This window comes from Zootoca vivipara, chromosome 8 (assembly GCF_963506605.1).
Source record: "Zootoca vivipara chromosome 8, rZooViv1.1, whole genome shotgun sequence".
NCBI classification, from domain to species: domain Eukaryota; kingdom Metazoa; phylum Chordata; class Lepidosauria; order Squamata; family Lacertidae; genus Zootoca; species Zootoca vivipara.
Genome location: NC_083283.1, coordinates 86016611 through 86037199, shown reverse-complemented (window position 1 = coordinate 86037199; position 20589 = coordinate 86016611). Strand labels below are relative to the sequence as shown.

The 20589-nt window shown below is 48.3% G+C and overlaps 2 protein-coding genes across 6 annotated transcripts in view; one reads left to right on the top strand and one right to left on the bottom strand.

Annotated features, from left to right (window-relative positions):
- Positions 1 to 5927, top strand: part of RALGAPA2 (Ral GTPase activating protein catalytic subunit alpha 2) — a 191263-nt gene extending 185336 nt beyond the window's left edge. For 2 of the 5 annotated variants that reach the window (XM_035101980.2, XM_060278162.1), the window contains one exon: positions 844 to 5926. In XM_035101980.2, the coding sequence (XP_034957871.2) occupies positions 844 to 998 (155 nt within the window). In that variant the 3' untranslated portion in view covers positions 999 to 5926. Of the gene's footprint in view, positions 1 to 843 lie in introns of all 5 variants that reach the window. The other 3 variants (XM_060278161.1, XM_035101981.2, XM_035101982.2) reach the window with 3 other exon arrangements.
- A 9325-nt stretch (positions 5928 to 15252) lies between these two features.
- INSM1 (INSM transcriptional repressor 1) lies at positions 15253 to 16743 on the bottom strand. Its single transcript, XM_035101987.2, has one exon. The coding sequence runs from the start codon at positions 16683 to 16685 to the stop codon at positions 15321 to 15323; it is 1365 nt and encodes a 454-aa protein (XP_034957878.1). The 5' UTR covers positions 16686 to 16743; the 3' UTR covers positions 15253 to 15320.
- Between the last annotated feature and the right edge of the window lie 3846 nt (positions 16744 to 20589).

Sequence of the window (20589 nt, the reverse complement as noted above, 5' to 3'; positions counted from 1 at the left end):
TAAAAGGACTATATGTGATATTTTTGAATGTGTATTTAAGCTGCATCTAAGAATAACAAGCGGACACGGGTGGCGCTGTGGGTTAAACCACAGAGCCTAGGGCTTGCGGATCAGAAGGTTGGCGGTTCGAATCCCCGCGACAGGGTGAGCTCCTGTTGCTCGGTCCCCGCTCCTGCCAACCTAGCAGTACGAAAGCACATCAAAGGGTAGATAAATAGGTACTGCTACAGCGGGAAGGTAAACAGCGTTTCCGTGTGCTGCTCTGGTTCGCCAGAAGTGGTTTTGTCATGCTGGCCACATGACCTGGAAGCTGTACAGCCAATAACGCGAGATGAGCGCTGCAACCCTAGAGTCGGTCACGACAGGACCTAATGCTCAGGGGTCCCTTTACCTTTTAAGAATAACAAATGTTTTGTTAGCACACACACAAAACAATCGCTTTTTCTTCAATACGGCTTAAATGTGTTTGTTTACACGTACCTTTTCTGGATACACTCACATACAGACAATCAAAATCCATACCAATTTCCTGGAGAGGATTGCAATTATAGTGTCAGCTTAGCAGCGAGCACCCCACCATCCTGATGATAGGGACAATGTCAGTGCAGGCTGGTCTTGTGCCATGGCTCTGTATATATGGGAAATCCTTGCCCTTTCCTATAAAGAGAAAAGCTGGATCCTGGAGTGCAGGAAGGCCCAAGAAGATAAGTTGGTCATTTGCAAGTATTGTGTGGTTTCTACGTGGATTCCTTGGACTTATGCTTCTTACATTGCTCTCAACCAGTGAAATGTATGTTGTTTTTTAAATCCTTTCGATTCTAATAGGATTTTCCTTATTTTTAGACTGTCTCACTACAAGTCTGAGTGCTGATCTTGCTGCATCTGTAGAGGCAGAGCCAGCAGAGCAGATGCCACCAACACTGTCAAGTGCCACAAAAAACAAGCTCTCTGGGAAGCTGCGCCGGTCTGCGAGCACTCTCAGCAAATCTTCAAGTTAAATCACTTTCAAAGCGGAAAACAATGTAAGGAGACATATACTTTAAGTCTCCTTTCATTAACTATATTCCTAGAACTGGTAATATTTGGATACCACCTAATGAACTACATTTTGATATAAAATTATGATTCCTGAAGTTTCAAACTTAACATTTTCATGTGGATCTTCTGAATTATGCAACATGCCTTTCACTTGATAATTTCTGCCACTGGAAGCAATGAAGTCAAGAGCTTTTTTGGCAAGTTTACCATTTAACTGTAACCCTATTTTCTTGTTTTACCTGTAGAGATTGCAGAACTGAAAACCAATTAATTTCTTGGTTGTGACATTTAAATTGCATTATAATTTGAAATTTAGTAGGTGGAATTTTATTTTTAGTTTGCTGATGAAATGCCAATTTAGCCAAGTGATGCACTTTTTAAGTCCCACTGATGCCAATGGGGAGATGGGAGCATGGTTTACTAATTTTCTTCTTTTGAAATCAATGGAACTTTGCAAAGAGCGTCACTTTGGTTGGATTGTGCCCAAAATATGGATGGATGATTCTGTTTTTCAATATATCTTCAGACACACTATTTCTTTCCCACTAATTATTTCCAGAGATCATTCTTCTGTGCATAACTAATTACACTTCAACAATAACTGTTCTGAGTCACTGTTATAAGATAAACACTGGTAGTAGAAATAAAAAACCGAAAAAATGTTGTTTTATACACAAGACATACATTACTAGGTCATTGAAATCTCACTTTGGATAAGTTAAAGATGGCACATGCCAATTCAGTTTCTGTTTCTTAATAACATTCATGATAAAATTGGACCAAAGTTAAATACTTTCTTATTCTACATGATTAAAGTGGTGTGGTTTAATCATGTCTAGAAGCACTTGCTACTTGATCAGTATAGAAAGACTGCTTGGTTGACCTTCTGGGAAAATGTGGATCAATATAACATTTATTGTGAAATCAGTCCAGAACATCTGCATACATTATGAAGATAAAGCTGGTTCATGCAGTCTTGAAATGTGCAGCAGTTCAGGCTCATGTACCCTCTCACCTTTTTGCTTAGGACTTCCAGTATGATCTAAGGAAATGCTAGTGCAACTAAGCAATCAGACCTAGCTGTATCTATGAGCTGTGCTAGTGCAAACCATCATTATGTTCATGTTATGCATGTAGCAAATCACACTGGTCTTTCCTATCCAATTCTTGCCCAGACACTTTGTTTAGAAAATACTCATGTGACCGTCTCATCCCCCCCCCCCAATGTTAATTGCTGTGAATTTGGAGGCTCCTCACTCACTGCAGTACCAAATTATGGTGCCCTCTGTGATTAGGCATTTTTACCAAGTTCTCACTTTGCTACAGATTAGATGTGGATAGCTTGATTTTTCTTCTTTGTTATTTTGTCATGAATTTTGTTTTGTTGCACATATTTTCATGTTGGGAAAACTGTTCACTAGACAGTTCTTCTAGTTATTATAGCTAATAGCTAACCTCTTTTTCTATTGGCGTGGAAGAAGAGAAACAATGTCTTATATAACATATTTCCAAATACTACTGCTTATAGCTATGCTTTCAGATTGAAAGTATTCTTAATTTCATATGTGACCTGGAGACTTTGAGAGCTACATATCTTTTAGTGACAAACTGAAAAGTTTTGCACAACCCAAACTACTCAGTGATAAAGGTTTAAGGATGAAAAATACATTTAAAAATTGCCCCCAAGAATTAATTGGATTGAAATAGCTTGAAGCCATTTTCTCCCACGCCTGCAATATACATTAAACTTTGCAGTAAAAGCAACACCTTTCAGGAACAACATTGTTAAGAACTGATGGTGTGGGGAATTCTTACTCTTTTGAAGTCAGCAATCTCAATCCAGCGTGACATCAGTACTACCGGCAGCAAATGCAAAGCATTTCTTGACACTGAAATGAATACAGCAGCCCTATTTCTGACTACTAAGGTGCATGTATCTGGAAACTTTCATAGGTTTACTTTAAGCCCACTGCCATAGTTATTTAACTGACTTCAGTCAACTACTGAGATGAAAATTACGGTATGTCCTCTGGTGGTTCTAAGTATTTGTTAAGAGTTTTGAGATACATTAGTAGACTGTGAGATTGATTTCCTTGGCCAGTAAAAAAGGGGGGGGTACATCCAATCCCTGTGACTTCTTTGATTTGTTAGGTCTGCGTTAAACAATCTGTATGTCTGATGTAGAATTTGTTGATTTTTCTCTGTTTAACACTGAAATGCAATCTCAAAATGTGATGTCCCTATGTGTATTTTAATCGGAAGGGGCACCCCGCCAGCTACAACTCAAACTGTATGCCCCAGTCGCAACAGTTTGGTGGTGGTGTTATTTTACTTAAACCTTGTGAATATATTAATTTACAGTCTATGTATTTTCATGTCTGCAATTATTTATTTATTCTTAGTAAAAATTGTTTGAAAGCTACTGATGGCAATATTTTATAGTAGTTAAAACATAAAACTAATACTGTAATAAAATCAAGAAAATAATAAACTAGAATCAAGTTACTGTTTGATTACCAAGGAATTTACTGTTTGAGGTAAACACTGAACTTTGTTCTGTTAGCATGAAATTCACACGCTTCTGGGAAATGTAGGCAAGCAGCATGATGATAATATGTCCAATTGCCATTAACTTCATTTTTCCATGTATAAGACCATGTTTTTTGCTTTTAAAAAAGTCAAAAATTGGATGTCTTATACATGGATGGTGAATGCACAAGGGTTTAAAGTAGTTGGGGTTTTTTATGCACATAAAGTAAGACTTAGCTGGGTAGGAACTCCTGACTGATAGGTTTTCAACACCCTGACCATAGGCTCAGATAACATATGCATGTAATCTTTCATTTCCTCTATTTCCAGTGTTCAGGCTGTGGGTGCCGCTGTTTATGTAACAAAAAAAAAGCCACACACTCACAGGAGATAAGTTTTAGCAGTTTTGGAAATAACCTGAGGCTTACAGATGAACAAGATATTGTTGAGGGAACCCCAAAAACAGCCCAGTGAGGACTAAGTTTGATCAGGGGCCAAAGAATGCTGATTGGTCAGCTTCCACCTTGGACACACAAAAAAGCAAAGGTATTTTTTACCTGTTTTGACTTTCATTTCCCCATCTTGTAGTAGCAGTTATTATGATGGTGGTGGCTGGGACCTTGATAATTGCAGCCCAGATTCTGTTTCTTAGCTTTACCTGCAGATTACTTTAGGATCTGGTTAGCCCAAGTCCCAACATTCTACCTGAGTTAGGCTGAAATGTTTTTGGAAGCCAAAAGGTTGGTTCAGATGGAAAATAGAGACCCCAATTATGTCTCTGTTTTCCATCCGAACCAGCTTTTTGGCTTCCAGCTCACATAACACAACAGGATCTGATTAGCTGCTATTATCCACCATCAAGCCTCACTTTCTACTCCCACCTCACATAATCTAGCACAGGGATGGGGAGTGGTCCTCTAGAGGTTGTCAGGCATTTCTTGCCAGCCCCACTGTGAATAGTCGTCAGTCCAGCAACATTCAGACTGCCTAAAGTTCCTCATCCCTAATCCACCTGTTTTTTACCTTACAACCTTTAAACTATGTGTATCAAATGCAACAGAAATTGTGGAAGTAAAATGGAGTTCCTGAATTATTTTATGAAACCTTTAATCACTAGAATGGTTGTTCCTTTTTTCTATAGCTATTAACTATTGACATCACAATAGTGAGGGGGTAAATCCTCACTTGCAAGGAGTCTGAAGCAAGATTTCCTGTGCAAGTACAGAGGGTACAGCTTCCTATCTCTTTCTCCCCCACAATTACTGTCCCTGTGCATGAGCCTCCATATTCAGGCCTTGGGATATGCCAAAGCAAAATTTCTGATCTTAGAAGTTTGGTATAGTTAATGCAGCTTGATCAGCCCTTTTACTTCATTCTGTTGAACAGTACTCTAAAATGGCTGAAAGCATTAGACAAAGGATCCTGTTAGCAAAGCTGCCCCATTTTAATGTGAAGTGGGTGCTCTGTTTATTCAAGATTAGCTGGTCACCTGGCACTCTGTTCGTTTAATTTATCTTGTTCCCACAGCTGTTCTGATCATTACTGCTTTAATAATCACAACAGCTAGTGAAGAGGATCAGAACTTAAATTACTTTGTTTGTGCCCAATTCTTGCTATGCTTGTAAAAATATTACTTCATCACAGGCATGCCAACTGCTCCTTGGGGGGACATATTTATTTATGGGGGGCTAGGCCCCCTCAATGTTTGCCAGACACCATGCATGATGTCATGAAATCTTGTGTGACACCCAGACATTGGATGCAATGCCCAGACACAATGCCTTCACACACAACATCCAGGCATTGCGCAGTGGCAGCTCAGCTCCTCCTCCTGCCGCACAGGAGAAGCAGCCCCCAGCCCATGGCAGGGGCAGGACGAGGAAGAGGAGGAGCTGCTGACAATAGAAGCTGAGCTGTAACACACAACAGCATCATAGCTGACGTCCAGGCATTGCATGGTCACACTAGGTTGGAGGAGCCAGGAACATGGGGCAGCTCAGCTCCTCCTCCTGCCACGGAAGGGAAGCAGCCCCCAACCCAAGGTGGTGGCAGGAGGAAGAGGAGAGGGAGGAGCCACATGCCATGGAAGCCAAGCTGTTGTGCAACGGCTGGGCATCGCATGTGACAGCATCGCGTCTGACGTCCGGTGCTGTGCACATCACAGCGTCACACGTGATGCCCAGGTGTTATGTTGTGCATGTGCAACCAGGCCCCCATCTCATTCCTGAGTCAGCACCTCTGCTTCATCATCAGTTTATTATTTTTAACAGATCAGCAATAAGACCAAAAATAAAAGCGTACAGTACACCATAGCCTTAAGGGCGGAGCAAAATGCAATGCAAAACATAATTTAAATGGTATTGGCTAAAGTTTCATATATAGAAGATACCCTAAGTAGCCCCAGAAATTTTTCTTTCCAACTTTGGGTGGTTATTCATCTCTTTGTCCTCACTGTCACTAATAAAAATTTGGCCACTTTCTATGATACCCATGGTATTTTATGTCCAAGTAATTAACATAACATTGAGCTAATCTGCCTCTGGTTCCTCTGCCCCTTTGAAATCCAGCTTGCACTTCTGGGAGTTCTCGGTCAGCATCTTAAAAAGCAGAGACATCACCTTGCCTACAAAGGTCCGTATAGTTAAAGCTATGGTTTTCCCAGTAGTGATGTATGGAAGTGAGAGCTGGACCATAAAGAAGGCTGATCGCCGAAGAATTGATGCTTTTGAATTATGGTGCTGGAGGAGACTCTTGAGAGTCCCATGGACTGCAAGAAGACCAAACCTATCCATTCTGAAAGAAATCAGCCCTGAGTGCTCACTGGAAGGACAGATCGTGAAGCTGAGGCTCCAATACTTTGGCCACCTCATGAGAAGAGAAGACTCCCTGGAAAAGACCCTGATTTTGGGAAAGATGGAGGGCACAAGGAGAAGGAGACGACAGAGGACGAGATGGTTGGACAGTGTTCTCAAAACTACGAACATGAGTCTGACCAAACTGTGGGAGGCAGTGCAAGACAGGAGTGCCTGGCGTGCTCTGGTCCATGGGGTCACGAAGATTCGGACACAACTAAACGACTAAACAACAATCTGCCTGCTTGTTTGGCCAGTAAATTGGCAATCATTTGCTAACAAGCTCCAACATAAAAAATTACAAAACAAAGGCACACATTCCACAGATTCTCCCCCAAAGCAATTGAGAAGGCAACACATTAGATCTGGTTTGAGTAAGCACCCTATGACAGTGGTTCCCAATTAGCAGTCCAGGGACCCTTGGGGGTCCATGGAATACACGCAGGGGGTCCATGGCCCCATCCCTTGCCTCCCTCCAACTAAATATTTGTCATTTTTGCAGGGTAATATCACAAATTTTATAGTCTGTTATAGTGCTGTGCAATTTTTCAGTGTATTGGCCCAGACCGGTTTTGAAATCACACTGCAACAACGATTTTGACCCGGCAATACGCAGCAATATATCGCTCCTCACGTGAGGGAGAGCAGAGCAGCCAATTTCAAGGCACCACCATATCGCACAATGATCTCACCTGATAACGCTGCTGATCTGAGCTGCCTTCCCTCAAGCTGATGGAGAACAGGGCAGTGGCGGAGCTTCATGCACAGGGGGGCGGAGAGCAGGTGGGGGTGGGGCTGGTGCATGTCCTGGAGGTGGGGTGCCCAGCACGGGTGGGGGGCATAGCTGTCAAGTTCTCCCTTTTTTTAAGGGAAATTCCCTTAGGCTGAATAGGCTTCCTCGCGAGAAAAGGGAAAACTTGACAGTGGCGATGGAACCCCACCAGGATCGCGCTGCCGGGGGCGGTGCGCTCCCCCCACACTCCTCTTCCTCCGCCAGTGGAACAGGGCAGCTGATCGCCCTCACTTCAAGCCACCTTCCCCTGGCACATTGCTGTACCGGTAGGTATAATCCAGGGATACCCTCAGCAGGGTTTCTAATTGTAATTGTATTACTTTTGATTAATTGTTTTAAAAACTTTCCTCCTCAAAGTAATAATTTTGGGGCAAAATGACCACATGTGTACGAGAGAGCCAGGTAAATTGCATTCCCACCAGCAAAGATTTGATGTGTTATGATTAATTCTATATAATCTGTTTGGGGCATATGTACCAGCAATGTGCCATCTTTAAAGCATTATCTCAAGTTTTTGTTGAGATGGATCTGAATGTAGTTTATGGGACAACCCAGCCAGATGGGCAGGGTATAAATAATAAAAATATTATTATTATCCCAAATTTGTTCCCAGAGCTGTTCCTCTGATTCTTCCCCAAAGTATTTCCCCATTTTAGTCCATTAAGTAAAAGGAAAAGCAGCCAATCGTATGAGGATTTATGTTATGCAGTAATGTAAAAGCTTCATCCAGAAACTGTTTTTGTTGGGTATTAAGCACATAAATAGAACACAGTGTCAGCCAAGAGTTATCTAACTGACATTTGAAGAAGCTAAATCTTCCATTAGTGTCACTTAAAGTAAAGGTAAAGGGACCCCTGACCGTTAAGTCCAGTCACGGACGACTCTGGGGTTGCGGCGCTCATCTCGCTTTATTGACTGAGGGAGCCAGCGTACAGCATTACTAAGCCACTTCTGGCAAACCAGAGCAGTGCACGGAAACGCCATTTACCTTCCCGCCGGAGCTGTACTTGCACTTTGACGTGCTTTCCAACTGCTAGGTTGGCAGGAGCAGGAACCGAGCAACGGGGGATTCAAACCACCAACCTTCTGGTCGGCAAGCCCTAGGCTCTGTGGTTTAGACCACAGCGCCATCTGCGTCCCTTAGTATAACTTAGTCACTTAGTATAACTTTTAGTTGAAACTCAAGTTTGCGTGAATTCTAGATTGCTGACCCTCTACTTTTGGAAGTACCTCCACTTGGAAGGATTTTGTAACAGTACATATTATGCTTCATTTTTTTTTTAAAAAAAAAACATGTCTCTTTTTAAAAAATAAGGTCTGGGTTATCTTGCTTTAAAGCAAACCTTATTCTTTTAATTGTTGTACTTAGGCCATTTACACTCCAAGTTACTGCAGTTAATTGTGTCATTAGAAGATTAATTTAAAATTATGCAGCATATTAGGCCTGGGCAACGTATCAATACATTCATTTTAAATGTAAAATCACAAGAGCAATTTCAGAATTTCCAATCAGGCAATGTATCGTGAATCCCCCTGCCCGCTTGCATCACGCCCTTCAATCAGGACGCCTGATGCTCACCCACGCCCTCCCTCCTTCCCTCCGCAGCCTAGTTGCTGGCCTTGGGAGTGGGGCTTGCCTGCCTGCCTACCTGCCTGTGTGTTCATTTTTCCCCCCTGGCTGCATTAGCGTTGGCAGGCTGCCTCCTCCTCACCCCAAATGGAACGGTGGCTCTCGGTAGCTGCCACTTGCGCAGCAAGACTATCATTGGGGTGAGCCGCAGCTGGCAGTTCTGGAGAGGCCGGCGGCTCTGTGGTACCATGGCATGCCATTTACCTTCCTGCCACAGTGGTACCTATTTATCTACTTGCACTGGCATGCTTTCGAATTGCTAGGTTGGCAGGAGCTGGGAAAGAGCAACGGGAGCTCACTTCATCGCGGGGATTCGAAACACCAACCTTCTGATCAGCAAGCCCAATAGGCTCAGTGGTTTAGACCACAGTGCCACCCATGCGCTCTGGTTTCCGTCCCGGTGTTCCGTTGCACCAGAAGCAGTTTAGTCATGACGCGGAAAGCTGTCTGTGGACAAACGCCAGCTCCTGTGGCCTGAAAGCGAGATGAGCACCACAACCCCATGGTTGCCTTTGACTGGACTTAACCATCCAGGGGTCCTTTACCTTTTTATACCTTTACCATACCATGCAGCACTCTGGGTGCTGCGCTCCACCCAGGGCAGTGCTGCCCGCCCAGCTTCACCAGGAAGAGGCACAAGCTGCACACGGTTATATTAACTGCCTCTGTGGCTGGCAACTGCCTTCTTCCTCCCCACCTCCTTCCAACATCTGATACAGCAAAGTTAACTGGCGATATCACCCAGCCCTACAGTATATACCAGGCAATAGATCTATTAAGCATCATTGTAATTTCAGTCTTTTAGTCCTATTCCATCAGCACAAAATAAATTCCATCATGCCTTGCCGTGATGTCACTGCCTCCATAAGTGACCAAATTAACCAATTTAATGGTACCACCAACTAACCAATTTCCCAAATACAGTATAGAATAAGCAGTAGAAGACCACTCACCAGGCCAATATGCATGCAGGCGAAAAGCTCCTACTTGGTCCCTTGGGCAACCTGCAAAGTTCCTGCACTGAGTTCTAGGAGGGTAAGGTGGTTGCTGGAAACTGAAGAGGTGGGGAGGAAGTAGCATAGCCTTATACAGTATAGCCTCAGTCCATATGCCTCTCCATGCTGTGTGTAAATAATGCACACCAGCAGAGCAGGTCTGTCTCTCCCATCCTGAACACAAATATGCCATGCCAACAGGTAACTTCTTTGATAAGTCAACTTACTCCATTAAAGCACTATTCCATGTATAATAACTGAGTGCCTGAAAGGGGAATTCAAAATGCACACAGTCCCCTGCATATATTTAGAAGCATTCAGTTCATCACAACCATGACGTGCCATTACAACAGAAGTTAGCAATTCCCCTGTGTCTACAGTCTACAGTCTCCTAAGTCAGCTTTCTCCCCCATAGGCAGTGCAATCCTATGCATGCTTATTTAGAAGTAAACTGACCTGTGTTGTTCAATCTATCCCTCAAAACAATTGTATACACAACTGTGTATATATAGAATCACAACAAAAAAAACTTAATAGTGGAGTTTTAACACTGTTGATCAGAAACAATTAAGCACTAATAGCACATCACACATTATGCTGATGAAATTGCACAGCTAAGGCCTCTAAGTGAAGAAAACACCCCCAAGAACTAAACCTCAAGACAAGTGTTACACTCTAAGGTTAATCCTCACAATAAAAAAAGTTTTTTTAAGCAATGAATTTTCTCTGCTGATCTCAGACCTTCCTAATGTGTGTCATTGTCCCAAAAAGTATGTTCAGCTGAGACAGTGTGTCAGAACCTGCTGTGCCCAGGTTCTGTAACCCCCTCCCTAGGCTTATCTTGCTGCCCTTTTAACACTGGGTTGTTGAACACTTTTCTTTTAGGGTAAGGCTTCTGGACCATGAGTGGTTGCATTCTCCATGATTTGGTCTTGATTTGCTAGAAGTTCACTTACTTAATTGCAGTTTGTATTTTTAATTTTGCTGCTTTTACTATTTTACTGTTATTTTATAGTTGCTTTAATTATTGTTGTTAGCCACCTTAAGCTTTGTTTACGAAAAGCAGGGGATAAATATTTTAAATCAATAAAAGATTATCCTATTTCCCCCACCATTAAGTTCCACTCTTCATGTAGGTTCCAGTTTCTGATGTTGCAAAGGAAGAAAGGTTTCCTGTAAATCTTAAAAGTATGCACTGGAAGGAATTCAAGCAAGCACAGTTTCTGCTGCAGAGGTGAGAATGCATGTTTACATCTGGTCTTCTTTAAAAGAGAGGGGGTGTCCTAGGTGAAAACTCTTGAAAGCACCCTGGGATATTTCCATCTTTTGGTTAGGGAAAAATTAATTTTTTTGCCCTTATTGGTTTTAGAGTACTTTGAAGGCACAGTTGCAACGTGTGGCTGAGGTCAGGAACACATATGCCTGCCTATCACTTTATGCTCAGTGGTTCATTGGCAGCTGAATTTGTGGGCTGACTCTATGGGGAAAATAATGCAGATGACATAAAATTTCTCCCTATGATGCTAAAGGAAAGGGCATCTTAGAAAAGGTTGAAAGGTTCGTTATTTTGCAAACCAGTAAATAACCTTGGGAGAAACTGTTCTAAAGTTCATCTTCTCTTCCTTTCGGTGAGCCTAGTCCTCCACTGCAAATGAGCAATGAAGTGGTACTGAGCAGGAAACAGTACAGGCTGAACAAATAATGATCCTCGGCTTTAAAGTGGCAAATGCCAACTGAGCAACTCTCAACCCAATAGGCACAAGCTACCACTGCCTATGCAGCTTCTATTCACTTTGAAGAAGCTTGCACAGAACAATCTTCTGCTGGATTGGGCCCAACATCTGTGTTCATTTCATGTGCTTACAAAGGCTCACAAAATCACTATTTAAGGAGGATAATCTCATTCCTTCCCTTTCCCCTCCACCCTGCCCCAATTTCAGATCACAGGTGCTCTTGAGGAATAAATCACCTATCACTTGGCATAAATAAATAAGTACAAGAGATGTTATTAGAAAGGGATAGTAGCCAACCTGTTTGCCCTCTCGATGTTGGACTCCAGATGTCCTGCTCTTTAAACAAAATTAAATACTGTATCTAAGAGCAAGCCTTTGACCCTGGGTTCAAATCCCCCTTGGCTACAAAGGCACTTCTCATTTTTGGCCTCTTTTTGGCCTCCTTGCTGACCACAGTTGTTGGATCCTTCTTTCCCTACCTGGAGTGGGGAACCAAACAATATGGCCCAACCTGAAAGGAATGAGGTTGAGAAGACAGAGCCTGGCTGATGAGGATTCTCTTCTCTCATGCCTGCTTTCTACGCTTCTCTGCTCCATTCCCAGCCCACCCTGCAAAGGAAGAAGAGGGCTCCCTATGTTCTCTCCCCAAAAGGAAGGCATTTGCTCAGAGGTAAACTCAAGGGAGAGCCCACCTGCCATGGCTCCTCAGGGCCAGCCCACCCAAGAGGCAGGATCCCAATGCAGAATCACAGAATCATAGATCTTTAGTACCTCCCTCCCTCGTTCCTGATGTAATATTTCCTCACCTCTTTTTCCTTGGCGGGGGGGGGGGGGTTGTGGCTCTCCTCAGGTGACAAAATCTATTGGGCCAGCGCTGCTGCTGCTGCTCCCTTGGTCCTGGGCCTCCCAAAGCTTGAGGGAAGAGCGCCTCTCTGGTTCCCGCCTTTCCGTGCTGCTGAGGCGCCCCTACGGCCGGGCTAAAGGGCCAGACGCCGCCTCCTACTCATAGGCCTGCTGCTCCCCTCTGAGGGAGGGGTGGCCATTTTGGGGAGGCGGGGGGGTTTTGTTTAGTTTTTGAAGCACGTTCTGGTGACCTTTGCAAGGCGCTCGGCGGGGAAAGATCTGGGTCCCTCTTCCTCAGCTTAATATATCTGGAGAAGTCCTTCTGAAGGAAGCTTGAGCGGGTTGCCCACGAGAAACACCGCGCCCCCCCCCACGAGCGTCTCCCTCATCCGTGGGTCAAAGGCCTCGGCTGGGTTCCCACCTGCTCCCCCCTCCCCAGTGGAGGCCCCCCCCATAGCCCGGGGTGGGGAGGGATTGGCGGAGGGGTGAAAGTTCGGCGAAAGGATCGAAGTCAAGCCGGGCTGCAGCGGGGGAGAAGGTTCGCGGCTTTCCTTGCTCTTGCCCCGCGAAATAAGAGAGGCCCCGTGGCAAACAAGCACCGCTTGGGATCGCCCATTTCCCCGCATTAGGCCGGCTCTCCCCGCAGCAAACGGCACGATGGACCCCCCCCCCCGTCCAAGGCTGAGCCCTGGAGCTCTGCCGGCGCTTGCGGAGACGGACCTCCATGCGCTTTTCCTCGCGGAAGGGGATTGGTGCGCTCAGCGACATCTAGACGCTGCCCTTCTCCCGAGAGCGGCAAAAGGAGGAAGGCATTGGATGAACTTTTGCAACTTTAAACACTATAAAGCAGGCATCCCCAAACTGCGGCCCTCCAGATGTTTTGGCCTACAACTCCCATGATCCCTAGCTAACAGGACCAGTGGTCGGGGACGATGGGAATTGTAGTCCAAAACATCTGGAGGGCCGAAGTTTGGGGGGTGCCTGCTATAAAGCATCCTTGGGAAATCGTTTCTGGGGGTTTCTCGGGTGAGTCGCAGCACAGCGGGGCTTTTCTCATGAGGACTCTTCCTGCCCCCAGCATCATGAGCTCGAAACTCCGAAGGATGCTTGCAAAACTAATCCAACTCGCTGGCTGCCATTACTGGTTCTCAATTTCTCCTCTGGCTGAAAATACCCGCATTCTGATCTGAAAGATGTCGTCCCCCACCACCTCTTGGGGTGGGGACACCTCCATTTACTGCGTTAATGCGTGAGTCCAAGGTTGAGCTGTGCTGAGGCTGTATGAGCCCTGGTAACCTGGTTTTAAAATCTGGATGCTTTACCAAAATGTAATCTGTGAACAATAAATAATTACGCAGCCAATTGAGACCCACCAGTTTAAGGATTATTAACTTTGATTGGCTTTTACTATTTTAAAAACAGACAAACCATGAATCGAAAACCAGGAATTTTAAATAGAAGAGGAGGAGTTTGGATTTGATATCCCGCTTTATCACTACCCAAAGGAGTCTCAAAGCGCTAACATTCTCCTTTCCCTTCCTCCCCTACAACAAACACTCTGTGAGGTGAGTGGGGCTGAGAGACTTCAAAGAAGTGACTACCGGTAGCTCAAGGTTACCCAGCAGCTGCATGTGGAGGAGCAGAGACACGAAGCCCGTTCCCCAGATTAAGAGTCTACGAGTCTACCGCTCTTAACCACTACACCACACTGGCTCTCAGGAAATAAGGCTGCAATCCTATGCATATGCGGTTAGAAAGAAGCCTCCTTAAACCTCATGGGACTTACTTCCTAGGAAATGTGGTTGCCGTACAAAATGAATGTAAAATGAAAACATAAATGAATAAAGTGCATCTGAATTTGAAAATACTTTTATTTGAATAGTAAATAGTTAGACAGTTAAAACAGTTCTATTGAAGCATTCTATAAATAGCTAACAGTTAAGAAAATAATTATGTAGAAAAGAGATTGCATCTAAAAGGAAGCTGAGCTATCCGCGAGCCCTCGAAGCAAGAACAGAAGGGTTACAGTTGTATGTTTATTCTAGGTATAAAAATTAAACCCTTTTCAACAGATCCCTTTAAAAAAGACTTTAAAATGCACAGTGAAATGGCAGGAGAGGGCGAATTGGAGGAGGTGGTGGGAGAGAGGCAAAGCACATCAGAAGTAAACACCATAATTAATAATAAATAACGAATAAATAACAATTACGCATAAATCAACATATACAGATAAGCGTCAACGTAGAGATCTACTTCGAAAAGGAACAAACATAAAAAGGTTGGCATGTCATTGTATTAAGGCAGCTTCTACAACATTTTTGGAGACAAACAACTATTAAAGTCAAGGCATTTGTGGCTATACTAACCAAAGTTATATCTTTAAGCAGATTGATTTTGTTCACATCGAAAAAAAATTTAAAAAGAGAAGAAAACACACAGCGAAAAGGTAAAGCCAGATCCCAGCGGTTCACAAGCCATAATAAAGCTAATCAAGTGGGGGGAAGGTTCAGTTCACAGCCTGTGAAGTGTAAAGGCATCCATCATCATTTCTCAAGATTGACTTGGGGGAAGAGAGAAAAGGGGAATCTTAAGTTTAAGCCAACCCTGAAACTCTGGCCCCTAGAGCAGCCCCCGCGAGTGCAGTGGGTAGAGGAGGGAGCTGCTCCAGAGCCAGCGCTCCAGGGGAGCGTAAGGAAAGGAGGGCGGCAAAGAGAAGCCTGAAACACCATCAGAGAGATGTTCCGGGGCAAAAAGGCCGATGGTTCTACTAGACGTCGGCAGCGGCAAAGGGCCGGTGGCGGTGCGCGCTGACCCCATGGCTGGCGTCGAAGTCCCGCGGTTGCCCTGCAGCCGTCTCCTGGGCTGGGCGGCGACGGTGCTGCAGGGGAAGGCACGGCTGGGCTCCCTCTAGCAGGCCGGGCGCACGGGCACCTGGAGCAAAATGACCTGGCGGTTCTCCGACGGGTGGCACTTGTTGATGTGGCGGGTCAGACCCGGCGAGCTGTAGAAGGTGGCCGGGCAGTACTTGCAGGGAAAGGCCTGGGCGGCGTGGAGCAGGCGCAGGTGGCGCTCCTGGGCGCTCTTGGCGGTGAAGGTCTCGCCGCACACGGGGCACGGGTGGCACTCCCCGGGCAAGCTCAGCGGACTGTGGCGGGCGCCCGCCTCCTCGGGGCAGGCGTCCGGGGGCTCCCGCGCCGAGGGCAGCCCGTCGAGCGGCTCGTGGTGGAGGGGCAGGTGCTTGCGCAGGGCGCTCTGGCGGCGGAAGCGCTTGGCACAGCGTGGGCACGCGAACTCCTCGGCGCCGGCGTCGGGCTCTCCTCCGCTGCTCCCTCCGCCGCCGCTGCCGGGACTCGGCGTGTCCCTCTCGCTGCCGCTGCCACCTCCTCCCTTGGCGGGTGGCTCGTCGGCCGCAGCCTTGGCCTTGGCGGCGGGGGCGCTGGGAGGCCGTGGTTTGTGCCAGCGGCGGTGCGAGGCCAGGTTGGCCGGGCAGCTGAAGAGCTTGTCGCACTCCGGGCAGCGGTACTCGACGCGCACGATGCGCGAGCACTTGTGCTGCGCTAAGGCCAGCGGGTCTGGGTAGCGCTCCTTGCACAGCTGGCAGATGAACTCGCCCAGCGGCTGCGCGCCATTGGCTCGGGATCCTCCACCGGCGCCCGCCTGATGCTGCTGCTGCTGCTGAGGAGCCGTCGAGGCGGGCTCGGGTGGGCCCTCTTTGATGCGCAGCCCCAACACCGGCGACGTCGTCACCTCATCCTCGAAGTGCAGCTTGCGGGCCGCCTTGGCCTTCCGGCCCTGAGGCCGCTTGGACGCGCTCGGACTCGGCCCATGGCTGCGCTGCTGGGCGACCGCAGGAGCCGGGGAAGGCGGCGGCGGCGGTCCGGCGGTGATGGCCGCGACCGCCCAGAGCTTGAGCTCTGCCCCCGGGCCCAAGAGCAGAGGCTCCGGCGCCGGAAAGGACTCGGCCGAGACCGGCGAGCCCAGGCGCAAGCTCCGCTCTTCGCTGACGGCCCGCGCGGGGCTGTGCAGGGGCGCCGGGGATGAGGGGCCGTCGGGCGTCCCGAAGTGCGGCGCCGCGGGCGCAAGCAGAAGAGGCGCCTCGGCGGGTTGCGAAGCCAAGCCCGAGCCCGAGAGCGGAACGGGGATCGGCGGGGGCACCAAGAGCTGCGCTGGGTCGCCTCCCTCGGCAGCCGCCGACGCCGGGCAGCAGCAGCGGGTCCTGTAGGAGATGGGCGTGGGTCTGCGGCTCCTCTTCACCAGGAAACCGCGGGGCATCCTCGGGCGGCTCCGGGAGGTGCCAAAGCGCCTGCCTGCCTCAGCCCGGGAGCGGCGGCGGCGGCACCAGCGCCACAATCCAGGTCTTCTCCTCCTCGTCGACCGGTCCTCCTCGGCCAGCGAGAGGGGCGCCTCGGCCTCGCCTCCTTCCCGCCTTCTTCGACCGCCCGCTCGCTCGCTCGCTCTGTGAGGCTCCTCGGTCACCCCCACCAGCGCGCCGCCGCCTACTCCTCGCCGCGTTGCCCCCCCAGTCGCCCAGCCTCGCCGCCCGCTTTTTAAGGGGGGAGGACAGCATTGTTCGTGCCTCCTGCTCCGCCCGGAGCCAATCAGCGCTTCCTGCGGCTGCTCCCTGGGCTTTGAGGCGGGCGGAAAGGGGCCGGCGCGCGCGCTGGGCGGGCGGGCGCCTCTGTGAGGTAGAGGGCAGCAGATGTACCTGAGGGCTTTGGCGCTTCCCTTTTCTTTCTTTCCTTTCTCTCTCTCTCTCTCTCTCCTCCCCCCCCCCGCCTCCGGCCCCGCTTCTTTTCGTTCCTTTCCCTTTCTTACGCCTCCCCTCCCCCCCCCGGCACACGCCCAGCTCCGCCTCCCTTCACGGTCTGCTGCTTTTCTATGGGAAGGCGCACGTGCCTCGCCTTTGTGTCTCTCCTCCAGGGGGGCGCCAGAGCTGCCAAATCGAAAGAGCCATCAGCATGACAATAAGACCCCCTTTGGGGGGAGAGAGGGCGCCCGAGTTTGTCGGCGAGTGAGGGGGTGGGAAGGGGAGAGAGAATTAACCGCAGCTCCGGGAGCGAAATAGCAACAAAGGAGAAGAATGGAGCCGAAATATGTCAAGGAGAGTGTTTAAAATGCAGTAGAGGGAGCGGCGAAAATTGCGGGGGGGGGGGGGAAGGCTGATTGTTTCAGGGGGCTTCGGAATAGGGAAAATCCCGAGGAAAGATGCGCCGAGAGAGAGGAGGGGCCTAAGGCGAAGGCGCAGAACAGAAGCAAGCCGTCGGCACAAGCAGCCCAGGGAAAGGGGGACAGGAGAGGGGGCGAAGATGCGCAGGCGCGCGCGCCCCGCTGCTTCTCCAGCTTCCAGCGGCAGAGCGCCTTGTTGCTTAGGGCTGACGGGCTCTTTGTTTGTCCGCAGCAGAAACCAGGTCATCACCGCGGTGGGCCTCCTCCTCCCTGCCTGCCTGCCTCTCTCTCTCTCTCTGCCCTCCTCCCCGCCTTCATCTTCTCGGTGTCTCGGCAAAGGGCAAGGTGCGAGGGCAACCTGGGAGATGTTTGGGCGATTTGCAGTTGCCCAAAGAGCTCCTCCAGCGCGAGCAACGCGCTTAGGGCGGGAACCCGGGGGGGGGGGCACCGAGCTCGTTAGCACAGCACCCAAGGCAGGCCCGCGTGCGCCCTGGCCGACGCGCAACAGGGAGTCGCTCGCAGCCACGCCTGAGTCGAAGGCTGGGATCTGGAATGCGCTTACTGGGGAGTTTGCCCCACTGAACACTGTGGGGCTAACTTCTTAGTAACCAGTGCTTTTTTCTGAGAGGGACGCAGGGGGACGCATACCCCTAAACATTTTGTGAATCTTTGTACTTTTGTCCATTTACTGTATTTATTTTTCCTGATTTGAACTATAAAATGGTGATTTTCTTGAGTCAAAATGAGAGCACCCCTAAACATTTTTAAGGGGGGAAAAGCACTGTTAGTAACTATGCGTAGGATTAGGCTGCAAGGGATGAATACACATCCGAATTTTAGGGTAGGCCGATACCTGACAGCTGCCAAGCGCAAAAAGCCTTTATTTGATAATCGGATGTGATTGGGGGGGGGGCATTTTTTTTCTTCCCCGTTCCCAGTTCCTCAAGATGTTTATGGTAAAGGAAAGCTGAGAAGCGTTTTCAAGGATCCTGCAGATTTCTTTCCACACCAGGAGCTACGAGGTGGCACTTGCTCGCCAGTACAGTACAGTACTGTATTGCAATGCACATTCAGACGCGCAAAGCGATCCATATTTCCGCCTAAGCCATAGCAGCCGGAAATGGCCGCAGTGCGCTTTTTTGTTCTTCTTCCATCAGAGGTTTTCCCGCCTGGCACAAGTGAGCTTCCTGCAACAAATTTTATTCTCTTTGCGAAACTCGCCCTCTTCCACACTACAGGCCTAACCCGGCGGGAAGGTCTCCTCCGCAAACCTCGCTTCAGTATGTCTGGGGCTTCGTGTCAAAGGAGCTCATGCAGAAGAATCCAACTCCTCCTCCTCCTGGATTATGTCCAGTGCGTTTGGGTTTCGGGCATCAGCTGGTTCAAAACCCAGCTAATTTGGTTTAAGTAGGCTCCTGGTGGATGGGCCGTTCTGACACAGTTTCTTTAAAGTTGATGAAGGCGCCCTCGGTGGCTCTGGGAGGGAGCGAGCGAAAGACAGGGAGAGGATGGGGCCTGAGGAGGCTCATACATTTTAATCCAGCCCGTGCACTTTGCTGTTTGACATCTGATGCTAAATCAAGGGGTCTAATCAAGTAGCCAAAAGGGGCGAAAGAAAAGAGTCTGCCTGTCTCCCTGTGCCTCTTCTCTCCCCCCCTCCCCTGCCTCCCTGTCACCTTTGTCAAGGAAATTAACCTCTTGCTATTGAAAGGGAACCGCGGCCAATCTGGAGGAGCAAGAGGCACGTGTTGCTGGGGGGCCCACCATGGAGGGGGGAGAAGGGGAGAGGGGAGCTGTGCCCTCCCTCTTCAGACAAGACAACGCCTGCAGAAGCTATCGAGATGCTTCCTTCCGTTGACTCAGCAGCAAAGTCACAGCTGGTCCTGCCTGGGGGGTTGGGGGGGGGGTGAAACTGGGGCTCCGCCAATCCTGATCAACAGGCCAAGGAAGCAGCCGGGACCGAGGACTCAACTTTCTCCAGCTTTCTCTCAACAGTTCTGCCGGCAGTCGTGGAAAGGCATTCCTTAAAACAGAGGAAACAGAGGAAAGATCGAGGGGGAGTCCTCCTGGACCTCCTGCCTGCCTGCCGGTGTGTGCGCAGCTCGCAGCATCCCGAGCCCAGAGCTGTTTTTCTCCCTGGTGCTGAAGTTAGCAAGAACACCGATGTGCTTTGGTTTGACAGAGCCGCCGACAGCCAAGGAGACGGGGCTTTTCTCTTTTCTCCCATCCCACAGAAAACGCTACACTGGTCAATGCCTCCTGGTTATAAAGGGAATAATTTCACTTTACAGTATCGGCCTGTTACAGTGGTAACAGCAGTATTTGGGGGGGGGGCTTTGAAACCTCTCAGCTGTTAGTGAATTTCAGTCTTTCCGAGCTCCTTTTAATAAAAACCCAACCCGCAGGAACAGAACACACTCCAACCGGACCTTCTTTTGCGCAAACCCAGTTTAGATGACCGGAACAGTTTGTGTACTCCGTTCATTTCCGCGGAGTTTGCCCAGAATTTGTTCTCCCTGGATTTGTGCTTATGGTTTTAGTAGCTGATTAAAAGGAATGGAAGATGGGAAAGCGGACCTTTCAGGTCTCCGTTTGTTGCGTCAGCAAGAATCAAAGGTCGCTGAATTCAGAGTTCCCAATAAATTCAGGTACTGAGGACTGTGAATCGTGATTCTGATGTGGAATCCATATATATTCTCCCAACATTTCCCTTCCATGGCCTTCCCCCTGCATATCCTTCCCTCTGATTTGAACATGACGGATCAGCAACCTAATTCGGATTAAGAAGCCCTCTGGAATGCCCACCGCACAACGCTGTTCTTGCCCCACTTATAATTCTATGTCCATGGCCTCTTCTACCATTTTCAGCTATATTTAAAAATAACGTAAAAACACGATCCTTTTATATAGTGCAGAACTGCAGATAAGAGGACTAAAGCATTAGGCTGTTGTTGCTTTTTTAAAGCCCTTCATGTTTCTAAATGTAGAAGAAGGGGGGAAACGCCACCCC

What these genes read in the sequence shown, in the direction of transcription:
- INSM1 (XM_035101987.2), bottom strand. Translation starts at nt 16,685, where the DNA reads ATGCCCCGCGGTTTCCTGGTGAAGAGGAGCCGCAGACCCACGCCCATC.